The following is a 15,364-nucleotide window of genomic DNA, read 5'->3' on the forward strand; positions in this document are numbered from 1 at the left end:
TAAAGTATTTCACAAAAGAACCACATTCCATGGGAAGCATGTTTGTTCTGGCTTAAACATAATAGTTTCCTCAGGAAGTTGGATTCAGATAAAGCATCTTAAGAAATTCAAAATCACTCAGTTTGTAGCAACTGAATGCCACTCTGCTTTCTGAATTCCATGAAACCGTTTTCAACATTGCTTCTGCCATTTTCAGACTAGGCTTTTCTACGGAAATGTATGCTATTTCAGAGCCATCATTGCCTCTTTGAGGTCCAATCCAGTTATTCCCTGCATTTTAATGAAAATTTTTTGCACACACACACACACACACACACACACACGTACATGCTTGTTTATTTACAAAAGGCTCAGTTTTCCAATGTGGACTTGGGATGTATTTTAAGATTCTACAGGGATTAATCAGGAGGAGAAGCATGAAGACTCTGAGACCTGACAACCTAACTCCCCATCCCAGCTCAGCCACTTACTAGCTCTGGGAAGTCCCATGGGCTACTTCACTTCTCTGTGCCTCATTTTACTTATCTGGAAAATGGGAATAATAACCATAGCACCTTCATCAGGCGATTACGGGAGTTACTGTATTTGTGTCTTGGAGTAGAGCCTGGTACACAGTAAGCGCTCAATAAGCGCTAGCCATTATGTGCTATTCTTGGTTTCCTAGTGTAGTCAGGATGTGTTTGACTTCACTGACTATTCTGGTTGGTAAAAGGTTGATATGGAGACTATTAATAGAGTAGCATTCACTCTTCACACAATGAGAATATAATCAATGATACTCAGTTTAAAGACCCTGTTGGTCATAAGTCCACTGACTTTTGGGCTAAAGGGGCATCAGAGAATAAATAACGGGTTCAGCGCCTTCAGTTCATGGCCAAAGACCCCAAGGCCCGGGGCTGGAGCCACAGCAGAGGATGGACAGGATGTGGTGGCTTCCCACAGTGACACTGTGTGGTGGCAGCAGTCACCACGGCACTAAGGAGCCTGCTACGGAGCATCACGCTCTGCTTCGTCACCTCACGCTTTGCTTACTGTCCTGACGGGAAATGCTTGCAGCTGGGGTGTTTCGATGTGTTTCCATTTCCAATATCCCTTGAAAGGCATCACTGAGTTCAAACTACAAAAAAGACAGTCTGAGGTAGGAGAGCTAGAAGGGCCTGGCACCTCCCAGCCTGCACCATCGGAACAGCTTACCCCTCCGGCGGTGCACAGACAGGACAAGCTGTAGGTTATCAAAGTTTTATTCAAATTATAAAATACTTAAAAATAAACAATATAATTTCCTTGACGTTTTACTGTAACATAGAAAAATGATTTCAATTGCATTTAAAATCTTTAAGTTTTACCCCAAACAAAGTGTGCGATGCAGCCAGTCGAAGCGCTGTGACCAGCGCGCTCTCTACAGATGGCTGGGGCAGGAGGTAGGCTGCGGGCGTGGCTGCAGACGTGGCTGCGGGCAGGTGGCTTTTCCTACTCGGAGTGACGGTGTCTTTTCTTGTTGTGGCTCTCAATCGCCCTTCTCAGTGCTTCGTCCTGGACCAGATCACACATCCTCACATCCGCGTGGCCACAGCCAATTTTAGGGCAACTGGGAGAGATTAGAAAATGAGGTCAGGCCACTGAATGCCTTCTGCATGAACTTCTCTCGCTCACACATACTTAAACGAGGGCATTTTACCCTAAAGAAGCACGTCTTAAAAATCAGGTGTGATGGGCACGAATTAGAGTATGAACGGATGCCCACCAGTGCCAGGCCCCGTCCCGTGCTGGGGGCACAGGCTACGCCCATCCAGTGCCCACTCCCCGGCTCTTGCTTTCCAATGGGGGACACAGGTGGTCACAAAGTCCCACCTAGAGGCAGACTGGAAGCTCAGTTTGCATTAAGTGCTACGAAGGCAAGGCAGGGAGAGGCTGTCCCGCGGGGGCAGCCACGCCTCGCAGGTCTCGTCCAGAACAGGTGCCCGTGTGGGCCGGGCTGGAGCAGCAGCAGGTGTGGGGCCCAGGAGGCGGCAGCTGGTGGCCTGGAGGAAGAGCGAGCTCAGCAGGAGGGAGGCCCTTGGAGAGGAGGGCGGAGGCGGAGCAGGGCGGTTTTGTTTTTGAACATGGAGAGCAGCAGCGGAGGGTTTGAACAAGGAGGGCTGTGATTTGGGTGACATTAGAAAACAGGGCTCTCGCTGCTGAGTGGACAAAGGCGGAGTGGATGCAGGGACACTGGGGACCGCAGCGATCCAGGAGGGAGGGTGGCGTGGATGAGGGGGAGCAGAGAGGAGCCTCAGGACAGAGCTGCCAGGAGAACCCCTAGGACTGGCTGACGGAGCGGTGGGAACAGAGAAGAGCTTCATTCCGACTTTGGCCGAGCCGATAGGCAACTGGTTGGTAGTGCCTCATCTCCGAGGGGAACAACTGCAAACCAGGTTGGGGGGGATCCAGGAGTCCCAGGAGGTGTGTGTTCCCTCGGAACTGCCCTCCCCTGGAGAGAGACTGAGTGGGCCGATGGGGACTTCGGCTGTGGCCGAGGGCATCAGCGCGTGACTCATCCTCGTGGGGGTGGGGGAGCTCATGGCTCTGTGGACGGTCTCCTCTGAAGGCAGTGGCTGGATGAAGTCACCTAATTTCTTCTCAACAGGAGCCAGACTGTGTGGAGTGAAGTGCCCAGTGTTTGGAGTCAAGCTGACCCAGTCTGAATCCTGTCTGCGCCGCCCACTCACGCGACCCTCTCGAGCCTCTGCTGCCGGGAGTGAAGACGGGGCTGCAGGCAGCGCCCTGCTCGGACTCGCCGGCTCCCTTCATGGCCTCCCATCACTCTCGTTTGCTCCTTGGTGACCGTTCTTCTAGCACATTTTAAAGCTGATGGTCTCTGTACATCTTTATACATCAACACACATGCACACTTTCATGCATGCAACGGCCCTCTGTGTGGCTGGTCCTGGGCTAGGGCCTGGGCGTCCAAGTGTGAATGACAAATATAGGTTCCTGCCCACACACAGCCCCGCCTAGTGACCCGAGACAGCTCGCCAAACAGCACAGGTGGAGTGAGATCAAAGGTAACAAGTGCGAAATGAGATAAAAATAACAAAGACAAGACAAAAGACGTAACCCAGAGGGGGAGACGGCTGACCATGGAGCTCTGATTTGTCCAGCAGCGGGAAGCCCACAGCTCACCCTGGAAGACACCCTCTTGGTCTCTGGGCCAAGGCGACTTTAGAGCAGAGACATCAGTCACTGAGATGAACTCTGCGCTGTGAGCAGTCGGTTTTAAAAATGCTAAAAGGTGCCCTGGATGGTCGGGTGAAGGTGCCCTGTGTGGTCGGGTGAAGGTGCCCTGGATGGTCGGGTGAAGGTGCCCTGTGTGGTCGGGTGAAGGTGCCCTGGATGGTCGGGTGAAGGTGCCCTGTGTGGTCGGGTGAAGGTGCCCTGGATGGTCAGGTCCTTGTGTTAAATGTGAGTCTAGAAAGGCGCCCATGGGAAGGAGATCAGGAACCTGGCCAGGTTCGCCTCATTCTGATGACTGGGCTTTGGGTGAGGGTAGGGATCCGGTGCCTGGAAATGCCTGACACTCGATCCAAACCCCTTGGTGCTGCCACGTGAATGTTTTCTCTAAGGAAGTAAGTAAACAGCTGCAACTATGAAAAGGACATGGACACTTTCCTGACTTCAGAAAAGGCATTTTCATCGCTCTACGTCTGGGACATGGAAATGCGACTCGAAGCAGGTGGCTGGGAGGACTGTGGGGCGACCCTCACTCAGTGTTTTCCCACGAGCATCCTCTCTGCCGCCAGCCGTGGTCTCGCCCCTCCGCAGAACAAAGGCTCTCACACCGCCAGCCAGACAGTGAATAAGCGGTGGACAGGGAAGTGGAGAGTGAGGTGGAGGACTTCCTGATGACATCAGCGGTTTCAGTCAGAGATGAGAGCATTTGGAGAATGTCTGCCGGGATTAGCCACACCGCTCACTGCAGGGCAGCAGGCACACTCGCCCGGAGGGACGGAGCCAGCGGGGCCTGTGTCAGACAGAGAGGCCTCAGCTCATTGAAGGGATGACTCCGGGACAGAAGCATCGACCGAAAGCCCTCTCAAGGGGAGCCCGACGGCCGATGACACAAACAGGCTCAGGAGTGAAAGAGACCCGGCGCTCGCCTCCTGGCTGGACACTCTGGGCCAGTGACTCAAGTTCTCCCACTCGAAAAATGACGGTAGAGCATAGGGTTTTGAGAGAAATAAGTAGATGACATGGACAAGGGTCAAGGAACTCACTCAGGTGCTACAATGTGCGGTTCTTGCTCTAGTCCACAGCTCTGCACCTAAGAATCATGTGGAGAGCCGTAACCGGTTTGGCTCAGTGGATAGAGCGTCGGCCTGCGGACTGAAGGGTCCCAGGTTCGATTCTGGTCAAGGGCATGTACCTTGGCTGCGGGCACATCCCCAGTGGGGGGTGTGCAGGAGGCAGCTGATGGATGTTTCTCGTCATCAATGTTTCTAACTCTCTATCCTTCTCCCTTCCTCTCTGTAAAAAATCAGTAAATTAAAAAAAAGAAAAGAAAAAGAATCGTGTGGAGAAGAGCCAGCCCACCCACAATGCTGGGGCCACATGGACATGGTGCCACGGGAGCCTGGGGGAGGCGCCTTTTGTTCAGCAAGAATGAGGGTTCAGGGAAGGCTTCAGGAGGAGGGGTCCCTGCAGGAGCTGGGGGAGAGCCTGGCTTCTCACCCATCTCAAGTAAGCAAAGCTTTAAGATACAAAGGTTAGGACAAGGCCATGATGACATGATTCTGAATCTGGGCACTCCTCCAGGGAAACAACTCTACATAAGCAATGGTGCTTTAATCCCCACAACATCCTGGTGAGCAAGTCGGGTGTGGCAGTGCCCAGTCTTAAGCTCTCCAGCTCTGGCGTCACTGCTGTGCAGGAGTCAGACCCACAGGCCTGGAAGGAGAGGCTGGGTCCTGACTCAGGTCACGGCCAGGGGAAAGCACCCCTGCGGCAGCGAGCCAGCATGAGCATCTGCTGAACAAAGGGTCTCGGAGGCTGTGGGGAACCTTGGCCTCAGCATCAGCTCAAAAGGACAAGATTCTGAGTCTTAGGAGCTCCTAGATTTTGGTCCCAAGAATTCCAAGGTCCAACCCAGCTCTAGAAAGTTCTAGAAGGAAGGTCTGTAGCCCCCTCTGGAAATCTGAGTGGATGGATTCCTATCAGACCTAAACACAGAGCAACTGCATCCCACATCCCTAGTCTGAAACAATGTGAGGTAACACCAACGGGCTCCCTGTCAAGAGCCAGACTGCTACTTGCTTAGGCTCTGTTGTCCAAGAAGAGCTTCCTCCTGGCTGCTCGCTTCTCCACTGTCGAGAAGGTTGTGGTCCAGAGCTAGGTTGCAACTCCCCACCATTTCCTTAATCCCGAATTCTGGGAGATGGTAGTTCCACCTTACACATGGAGACACGGAGGCTCGGAGAGGTTAGCACAGGGACCACACGCGCAGTGCTGGAGTTCTGCCGACCAACACCACAGTTCTGGTCAACTTAAGTTTACTCTACATGCTCTTAGATGTGGCTTTGTTACTATTGTTCAGGTTCTTAAACAAAAAGGGAAAGAAATGATGGTGGAAAACTGGAAATGTCTTATTAATATAAAAATCGTTGCAGGGGTGGGGATAGGGTGGAGGGGGTCAGTAGGGAAAAAAAGGGGACATCTGTAATACTTTCAACATTAAATTAATAAAATCGTAAGACAGCTTTATTAGTCAGATAAACAGGCTATTATGAGAGATATTCCAGGAAATCATTCTAACAACTGTATTTAGTTAGGGCCGACGTCTCACCAGTCTTATTCTGACTCAAACCAAGGGAGAGGTCCTGCCAGAGACCAGGGCAGGGACAGTAACATTTAGTCAGCGCCCAGCAACACAGTGTACCTGGAACTCCAGCCTCGCAAACACAATCAGACATCTAGGAGGAAGAACGGAGACTTCTCAAATGCATGTGTCACAGACATTTTAAACAAAGGGACCCACAGCTGCTCATCATGCCGGCGTGCATCAGGGAAGTGACACGACTCCATGCTTCATCAGGAGCCTCTGAGGTGGACTGTCCAGAGGCCCTTAATCCCATCTCCTGCCAAGTGCCTCTCGTCTTCAGGCCCCGCCCACTCCCCATGCTCTTTTCTCTCAGTGTGCTCCTGATGATGTCTTAGACGGCTCCACGGGTCCTCCTCCTCTGACTGCCCTTTCATCGCTGAGGGTCCACCACAGGCACAGGGCCAGGTGCTGAGGGCAGCGGGGCGCAGAGCAGAGCCTAGCCAGGTCCTGCCCCTGCTGGCTCTCAGGTGGTGGTCACATCCAGTGCAGAGCTGCGTTTGGGCTGGCAGGTAAGTGGGGTTGACTCCTCTGTGCTGACAACCTCACAATCAACGTCTCCAGCTCAGAGCTCTCTCCCAAGTTCAAAAAAATCCACATTTTGAGCCTCTAAGATACTTCCAAATGGCTGTATCGCTGCGACCTCAAACTCCACATGACTTAGATGTGTTCTGCTCCTAGGCCCTCTCGGTTGTCTAACATGTCCGTCCTTCTAGACACCGTTTATAAATTCCAGTCTTCCTTCACTTCTCTTCAACGTTCAGTTACCAAATCTGACAGTTTTCCTCTGAAATCACTCTCATCTTCATTCCCCTTTCAGATCCTATCTCGCCTCAATCCAAGCTCTCATTATTTATAACTCAATATACTGCAAAAACATCCTAATGCCTTTAATATATATATATATATTTCAGAGAGGAAGGGAGATAGAAACATCAGTGATGAGAGAGAATCATTGACTGGCTGCTTCCTGCACGCCCCACTCTGGGGATCGAGCCTGCAACCCAGGCACGTGCCCTGACTGGGAATCGAACTGCGACCTCCTGGTTCATGGGTGGTGCTCAACCACTGAGGCGCACTGGCCAGGCTCCTCATGCCTTTTTAATCTATCCTGTGAACTGCTGTTGGAGTAACTTTTTAAACTCCAGGGTGGCCTACCTTACTTCCTCCAAATAATGTCCTCTCATGTCTATAGAATAATAGTGGCAAAAAAGTGACAACCATGATGATGATGGGATGACATGTGCTGAGTCTTACCATGTGCCAGGCACTTTAAACACTTTATATATATCTTATTCAAATTTAAGACATACTAATCAGGCAATTACAACTATTAGCATCAATTTTTAGATGAGAAAACTAACAAAATCATGACATTTAACACCCTCTATACTGAGCCCTTACACCACTCCTCTATTGCTCTTATCCATTATCCTTCTATTCTCCCTCCAACACACACTCCCTGAAACAGTCCCTACTATCCACCAAGCGATCAGGCTCTGAGCGGGGTGAGCCCCTCGCTCAGAATGGTTTTTCTTTGCCGTTCCGAAATCTTTCTCATTTTTCAAGGCCCAGGAAAAAGGTTACCCTCTCTGTCAATCTCACAGACTTCTTCCACTTGGGCGTAATTGTTATTATTAAGCTATGAGAATCCGAAGAGTTTGCAGAATCTGAACCCAAGTTATAGAAATATGAGAAATTTATTTTTTCCTAAATGGCAAGTATCACACAAGAGCTTCCAAATATGCACAATTCAAAAAAGGCCAAGGGCATGAGAAAGCCAAAGTGTGCAATTAAGAAGATCCACTTAAATGTGAAGCCAGTTCTAGACATACCCCCCCCCCACCCCCGTCCCAGTCCTCCGCCTCCCCCTGGGACTGTGAGAACGTGCTTTGTACCAGTGGCTGCCCTTTGCAAATCTGACTCCTGGAGAATATTCCAAACTAAGAAAGAAGAGCTGGAAACAGAACTCTGGGAACACCTCTTCTTAGCAATTATGTTAAAAAATGGACACTTTGCTTTGCAGAGAATGAAGAGAGGAAAGAGTTCATAGAAAAGAAAGGCAAGAAGTTCAGAAACAAAGAAAAGGATATTCGCAGGGTGAAACAGGAGGTTTCACTAGGGAAACAGAACAGTACAACTGTAAGGTGAAAGCTCAAAGCAGATAAGAATGCACTCAACTGTCTCCATTTTGCAACCAGTAGGCCGGCCTCCTAGGATAAATAGGGTCAATCACTTGACTGAATGACCATCGAGATAGCTGCAGTCTCCAACGCCCTCTCTCTAAGCCCACACCCATGAGGGGTGGTGGGGATTCCAACTCCAGGTCCGACCGCACATTTCTGGGCCCTGAGAAGCGAGCCCACATCCAAGGACTGTTATCACAAGTCCACTGAGAGCTGGCCACACCTGCCATTCCATTCCTGGTGATAATGCCAAGTCTGTGATAAGAGTGTAACACCTCCCCAAGTCAGCCTCCAGGAGCCCAGCTGTGTCCTCTGTGGTCATGGGAGGCAAGGGGGTGGGGTGCATTTGAGAAGGAGGTAGAAATATCCATATGAAAGATCCTTCAAACATTCCCATTTAAAAGTAGTAATAATTTCTCATTGACCACCTATCCACACATTTACTTAAACCTTTGGGGAAGTTACTGAAGTAATTAAAGATATGAAAGATTGTTCGTCTTTCTCTTAGTATCACAGTTCTTTCATTTGTTTTCAGGCTATAGCACCAATTCACCAAACTCCTGTTACCTAATGATGACAATCCAGTCCAACTCCTTTCTCTCCGACTTTAGAAACGTGTGGCTGGCGTTCTCTGGCTCTTCCCGAGGAGGTTACTACCCTTTTCCTCCTGGATTGTTTTCCCAGAAAGCCAGCCCCCATGTTTACGCCATCTGGGAGGCGGCTTACTTGAGGGGGCCGGTAAAACACCTTTTCCGTGGCGTGAACTCAGCGCCTCTGCCAGCCCAGCCCTAGGAAGGCTCCACTTCCCTTCCGGGACCAACTCACCAGGCCTTTTTCTTCCGTCGGTGCTTGGACTCGATCATTCGAACAATGGCTTCCTCTTCGTAGGTGTGGCCGCACACTTTGTTTTTCACTGGCTTCTTCATTTCCAACTGCAATCAAAGAGACATGAGGCTTTCAGGAATGCTAATGACCAACTTCCAGTAACTTCTCCAAGTCACTGATTGCTTGGCGCTGTTTTTTCCTAGTTGGGCTTTCTAAGTTTAACCTCCGAATCTCCAGGCTTAATTAGGACCGAGGGCCACAGAAGAAACAGCAGGGAGACCAGTGGTAGCACTGTCACGTGGCCTGTGGGCCAGTAGTTTACTCCCAAATGGTATGACTGATTGAAAAGTCTTTCCAGCCCACGGACCTCCCATGTATACACTCTGATCCCCATCCCTCCATCTTCCTCCCTTCATAACCGTGGACATGAAACCCAGTCAGCAAGCACACAGAGCCCCTGGCCTCTGTGAAGAGAACTGCTCTGGTTTCAGGGGAGGAAGGAGGACACGGTACCTGCGTGATGGGGCAGATGAAGTTGGTCTGACTCTGGGTCACAATCATATCTTCGTCAACCCCCTCTGGTCCATCAGCCTCTCTGTCCGCTTGAAGACCGTCTAGAAGCAAAAAGGGAAGTGGCTGAGCCTCCGGGTCCACCATGCCAAGGGCAGGAAGGAGTGGAAGGAAGGGGGCAATAGTCGCTCAGGGTCTACTCAGTGCCAGCCCCTGTGCGGGGCACTTGGATGCCTATTAACCCTCCTGCCCATTTTGGACGAGGAGACCGAGACAGAGCAGTAAACCACTTTTCCCAGTTCCAGAGGCTTCCTCTGAAGGCGTGCTGTCCAGTAACCAGGAGTGCGGCTTTGGTGTACCACGGACCTGGTTATCTCTCTCATGCCCAGCTGCGAGGCCTTGGCCAGCCAGGCCTTTCTTAAAGCTCCACTTGACAGCTTTGTTGCAAAAATGAAGAGATGGAGAAGGTGGTGCGCTTCGCACTGCCCCAGGCGCGAGGACGCATTCACTAAACGCAATGACTGTAAGGTGGTGCAGGGGTTCTTTAACTTGTTGGTCTTAGAACCCCTCTATTCTGTTAGATGTTATTGAGGGACAGGAAAGAGGACAGACAGGAGAGGAGGAGAGTCAGGAGCAGAGCGGAGCGTTCTCTCGCTGGCTCTCCAAGCCGCCTCCTGTGGTGGCCACTGCCCATCTCCGTGTGTGTTTGACCGTCTGCGTGAGAGTGACCCCTGTCCACGCCTCGCAGGGCTTGTTCTGAACCAGTGGCTGGTTTCCGACTGCATGTGTTACACTGTGAACTTCACCGGAAAGTCTGTTAGATGAGTTACAGAGCTCAGCCAGCGTGAACGGCTGTGGGTTTGTTTTTTATTTTCTATTTTTAAATTCCCAAACGTAGAGGAAGCAAGAAAGCACAAGTCAAATGCACTGCCAACCACGAGGGAAGGCGGAGTGGGGAACTGGCACCGTAGGTGGCTACCAACATGAGTGATCACGGAAGGAGGTCTGACGCGTAAGCCGAGGAAGAGCGCCAGCGGTGAGTAAGAGCCCACAGGCCAACAGGCTAAAAGGAGAAAGGTTCTCCGAAGCTACACTTCTCTCCAGATAGAACATTCCCTCACCCGAAACCTGTATTTATAGAAAGTGATATTGACGCTGGGATTCTACAACGTGCTAACAAAAGGTCACGTCTGGCAATAAATGTCACACGAGTTTAGCTGACCCGAAGACACAACTTTTTGATAAGCCCAGTATTAGAAAATTGGAGGGAAAAATACAGACCAAATCAGGCAGGGATTTAGTCAAGCGATGTCTGGCTTTATCTTCTTGGCCTGGTTCATTTGAATACTAAAACCAGGGGGCCACCCCTCACTCCCCAAAGTTGGTTGTTATTAAAGAGATCTCAAACTTTTTTTCTGATTACAAAGAGAAAAACAAGAAAACTGGCCCTGTTGTTTGCCACGAACATATTAGAGGCATGTTGTTGGTCTGTGCCAGCTGCCGACTTCTGAGCAGTGGGGCAGAGCTCGGTTGCACCCTCCCATCCAAGCCTGGGCCCCGGCCCCAGCGAGGTGCCGAGGTTGGAGGCCTGGGCAGGAGCTGGCATTTACAGAGGACCCATGAGGGATGCCAGTGGCTTTCCTGTGATTCATTTGATGTCCTAAAGTGAGCACTACAGGGGAGAAGCCAGGGGGATGCTTGAAGCAGTGTGAACAGTTCAGGATTCCAAATGCCATGAACATTCCCCAGTGATGTGAACTGGGGGAGGGCGGTGAAGGCGTTTATTGGATCCCAAGATGTAGGCTTACGGTTAGTCAGTTATGACTGTTAATGAGGAGCTAAGAAGGGCTGCCCTCAGCCTTTCTCACTCAGTCATCATCTTCCTCACGGCTCAAACCAAAGCCTTTGCAATTAATTATTCTTGATTATTCCTCTTCCTTCATTCCTCTCATCCAAAATATCAGCGAGTTCTATGGACAGTTTCTGAGCTACATTCTGCAATCCGGATCTAGATTCTTGATTTCCCCTCCATCTTAGAACAAACTACTGCGGCCTGCTGCCCGGACCTATGCAGCAGCCTTCTGGCGAGACTCCGTGCTCACTCTTCACAGTGGCCCACACAGCCCACCTCTCTGACCGTCTCCCTCTCACTCACCAGGCCCAAGCAATGTAACCTCTTGGAGAGGCTTCTCTGCCGCCCCAGCCTAAGAAGCCACCTAGGCATTCCCCGTGACATCTCTTTGTGACACTACCCATAGCACTTATCTGTGAGCTGTTTTTATTTTTTAAATAACTTTTTATTGATTTCAGAGAGGGAGAGGAAGAGAGAGATAGAAACATCAATAATAACAGAGAATCATTGATCAGCTGCCTCCTGCATGCCCCACACTGGGGGTTGAGCCCACAACCTGGGCATGTGCTCTGACCGGGAATCGAACCGTGACCTCCTGGTTCATAGGTCCATGCTCAATCACTGAGCCACGCCGTCCGAGCTGTGAGTTATGTTTTTGTCTGTCTCCTTCCTTTTTCCCCTCCCCTCCCCTCCCCTCCCTTGGTCTCCCTCTGGGGTCTTTGTTGTCTTGTTCACTGATGTTTCCTGGAGTCTAAAATATCCTTGGCATATAGTAATAGGTGTTCAGTAAACATCGGATTTAGTAAAGGGCTTTATCTAACAAGGCAGGAGTGGGCATATTTTTCATAAGGATATACTTAACATAGCTGACAGATGTGGCAACCACAAACACACACACCCTCACACAACAATGATTTTATAGGTTTTAGGCAAATGACAGAGGATTTCACCCCAGCTTGGGGTGCAGCCTTGGACCCTGAATTACATGTCAAAGGCAGGAAGTAAATATAAGGTTTACAATTACAGTAGGCCATGTGGTAATTACAAAGGAGACTCTAGACATGGTCTTGTGGTCAGAAAATACACTTGGTCCTGGCCACACACAGCCTAGTATTAGTCACTTGTCTGTCTTCAGGCCTCCTGACTTTGGCCACCAGTTAGACAGCTTCATGCCAGCTAGGAACACAAGCTGATGGCTGTGTGCTTTTTCAAGGAAGCCTGGACGTTTTTCTAAAAGCACCTTTCTCTTGGGGTTAGTAGCACATAAAGAAAATACTTTACAAATATTGTTGCCTGCTTGAGATGCTTCCTGGGCTGTCCAGACTCTTGGGCTGGCACTATTCTAGGGCAGCCTATTTGGAGAGGCTGAGCTGTACACGGAAGGTTTGGGGGCCTCCCTAATGTGCAAAAGAACGTGGATTCCAAGTTTGAAACTCTCTTGTTATAGTATCTGCACATGTGTCTGCGCCAGTTGCTGATTTGTTTCTCCTCCCCAGTAACCTACAGCTGGGCCTCCAGTGGGCCCACCTGTCAACCTGGACATAACTCAGACTCCAAGTGGGAAAAGAGGTACAGGTGTGTGTGTGTGTGTGTGTGTGTGTGTGTGTGTGTGTGTGTGTGTGTGTGGCTTTGAGGTCTCTCTATGGCACTGCTGGGTGTCTAGCTTTGCATCATGGTTTCTTCCTGAGACTGGTGGCCCGGCCTGTCCTGAAAGCTAGCTGTTTGGTTGGGCCAAGTTGCCATTGAAGGAACTGAATCCTATTTCCAATACTCTCTGGCACCTAGGCCTCTGCTGTGTGTGAATGGCTTCTGCAGAATTAAGATGCAGGTCATGTACAGAGAGGGCCTACAGAACTAAATTTCCTAGATGATACAGCCTTCATAGGACGGCATCATTCCAAAAATCAAGTTTCAACAAAGATGTTCAAGAACAGACTAAGTTATTACAATTCAATCACAACAATGGCTAGAAGATAGGGTCCAATAAATGTTACTTATCATATATATTTTATTAGAATCAAATGTTATATACTGATAAAATTGTTATTGCTATTATTATTATTTTTACCACTATGTGCCCAAAGCACTATGCCTGGTATTGGCAAAAAACAGTCCTTGCCCTCAGGGAGCTCAGCCACGTAGGACGGATGGGCAGGCTGTGTTAGAGCCCACGTTCCAGATTACTGTGATCCTCACTGCTGCACAGTCCTTCCCTCTTCTTATCACACCTCTCCCGAGAGCCTGGCTTAGTCATGTCATGCACACCGTCTTGTGAGGGCTCTGCATACACAAGATACTATGGAAAGACTCTCCCAGAAAAGGACAGCGTTGGCCTCTTCGAAGAGCTGATATCTGAACTGCATCATAAAGAAGGGCCTCTCAACCTACATTTCCTGATGCAGCTCTGCTACCCCCTTAAATGTGGGCACTTCAGTCTTAGCCACCTGAGGTCAACATTCTGATCAATGTCCTTCCTCTTTTCTTGGTTATAAGCTATTCCCATCTCAGATTGTATGTATGTGGAGATGATATCTCTACCCAATCACTAAAGCCAGTCTCCCTTTTTAGAAATCTCACAGCAACTACTGCCTATACCATATTCTTTTAGCTTTCATTTCCTCATTATCCAATTGTTGCATGTGGATGGAGCGTCCTTTCCAGGTAGACCAAAAGCTCTTTGAGGACAAGCACTGAGTGTGTAGCGGTCAAACCAACTCAACTCAAGTTGCATTGTTGAACATCTGCTCTGTGCCAAACACTACGCAAGTGCCAGGCGTGGATACAAAGAGGACTAAGATTGGGTCTGGCAGAGGAGACACATAGAAACATTTATATTCAGTGCAATGAGTGAAATAATACATGTGCTGTGTACAAAGTATGAAAGTAACCCAGAGGATCTCTGTGGGTGGGGTGAGGAATCCAGGTGAACCTCCTGCAGAAAGTGATGACTAAGCCAGGCTCTCCAGGGGGGTGTGATAAGAGGAGGGAAGGGCATTCAGGCAGTTGTACAGTATTCAGGAACCTGGGCTCTAGAAACTGCCTGCCTGCGTTGGAATCCGGCTCCATCACTTTTTCAGCTTGGGTAAGTTACATTATCTTTCTTTGTCTCAATCTTCTCAGATGTAAAATGGAGCTAATAATTGTACCTACTTCATAGAGTTGTATAAGAATTAAATGAGTTAATGTGTGAAAGGTCTTAGAATAGTGCAAGCGATAAAAAAAAAATGGTATGATTTTTAACATTATTACTCAGAATACCCACAGACCTAGCTAGCAACTAGTGGGCACATGAATATGTACGTTCAATTCAATAAAAATGATACGCCATGGGATCACCCAGAGAAAAGACAAGATGGTCCCACCCAGGATTCTAAATGGGATGAGCTCTTTCATGCCTCAGGGCGCAGTGAGGCCCAAGCTAGCTCAGTTGTGTTTAGCTGACACAGCACTATGAACATTTTCAATTTCTGGCCGCTTTCACTTCCATGGCTCTTTTGACACACTCTACTAAAGATCCTGAAAGCACACTGAATGAAGAATTTCAAAATATTTCCTCCAAATGAGCTGACGATCATAATAAGATGTACCCGTTCACATTATCATGCACTCACTAATTTACCTACTGCTGTTTTAGGCATGTGCTTCGTCCTCAACTGACATCATGTAATAATTTGCTTCCACTTACTTAAATGCTGTCATATCTGTCATATGCCAAAATATGCAGGTTTTAAAATAAGTAAAACCCAGTGCATTCTACTAGTGGGACAATATCCAATCAGTTTTTTATGGTCATAGAATATCCATCTCAAGCCAACAAATACTGAAAATATCCCCAAATTCAGTACATGCATTTAAGACTTCTTATAAGAGAAGATTTAATGACTATCTCTAGATTACCAAGCAAAAGCAGGAAATCTAATGCACACATTCTGTTTCTTTATTCTGCAATTAACTAGAAAACCACATAATAGGAAAGCTGCAGCGCCCGCACAGAGAAGGTCCACAACTCGCAATTATTTAGATCCCCAGTAGAGTATGACGCAAGCAAAGATCGGAAGATGAGAAACGCCAATTGAGCTAATCGTACGTTTTATTTTTGAGGGTTGTAGATACCACCCGTCCAGGTAGCTAAGACATGCA

At 49.0% G+C, this 15,364-nt stretch overlaps 1 protein-coding gene across 5 annotated transcripts in view; it reads right to left on the reverse strand.

Annotated features, from left to right (window-relative positions):
* Positions 1-1,225: 1,225 nt before the first annotated feature.
* NSMCE2 (NSE2 (MMS21) homolog, SMC5-SMC6 complex SUMO ligase) overlaps positions 1,226-15,364 on the reverse strand; it is a 221,299-nt gene continuing 207,160 nt past the window's right edge. For all 5 annotated transcript variants that reach the window (XM_059672727.1, XM_059672726.1, XM_059672728.1 and 2 more), the window contains 3 exons: positions 9,376-9,476; positions 8,863-8,969; positions 1,226-1,588 (listed from right to left, as the gene is read on the reverse strand). In XM_059672727.1, the coding sequence (XP_059528710.1) occupies positions 1,471-1,588; positions 8,863-8,969; positions 9,376-9,476 (326 nt within the window). In that variant the 3' untranslated portion in view covers positions 1,226-1,470. The remainder of the gene's footprint in view (positions 1,589-8,862; positions 8,970-9,375; positions 9,477-15,364) is intronic.

Source organism: Myotis daubentonii, chromosome 17 (assembly GCF_963259705.1).
Source record: "Myotis daubentonii chromosome 17, mMyoDau2.1, whole genome shotgun sequence".
In the NCBI taxonomy this organism is placed as follows: Eukaryota; Metazoa; Chordata; class Mammalia; order Chiroptera; family Vespertilionidae; genus Myotis; species Myotis daubentonii.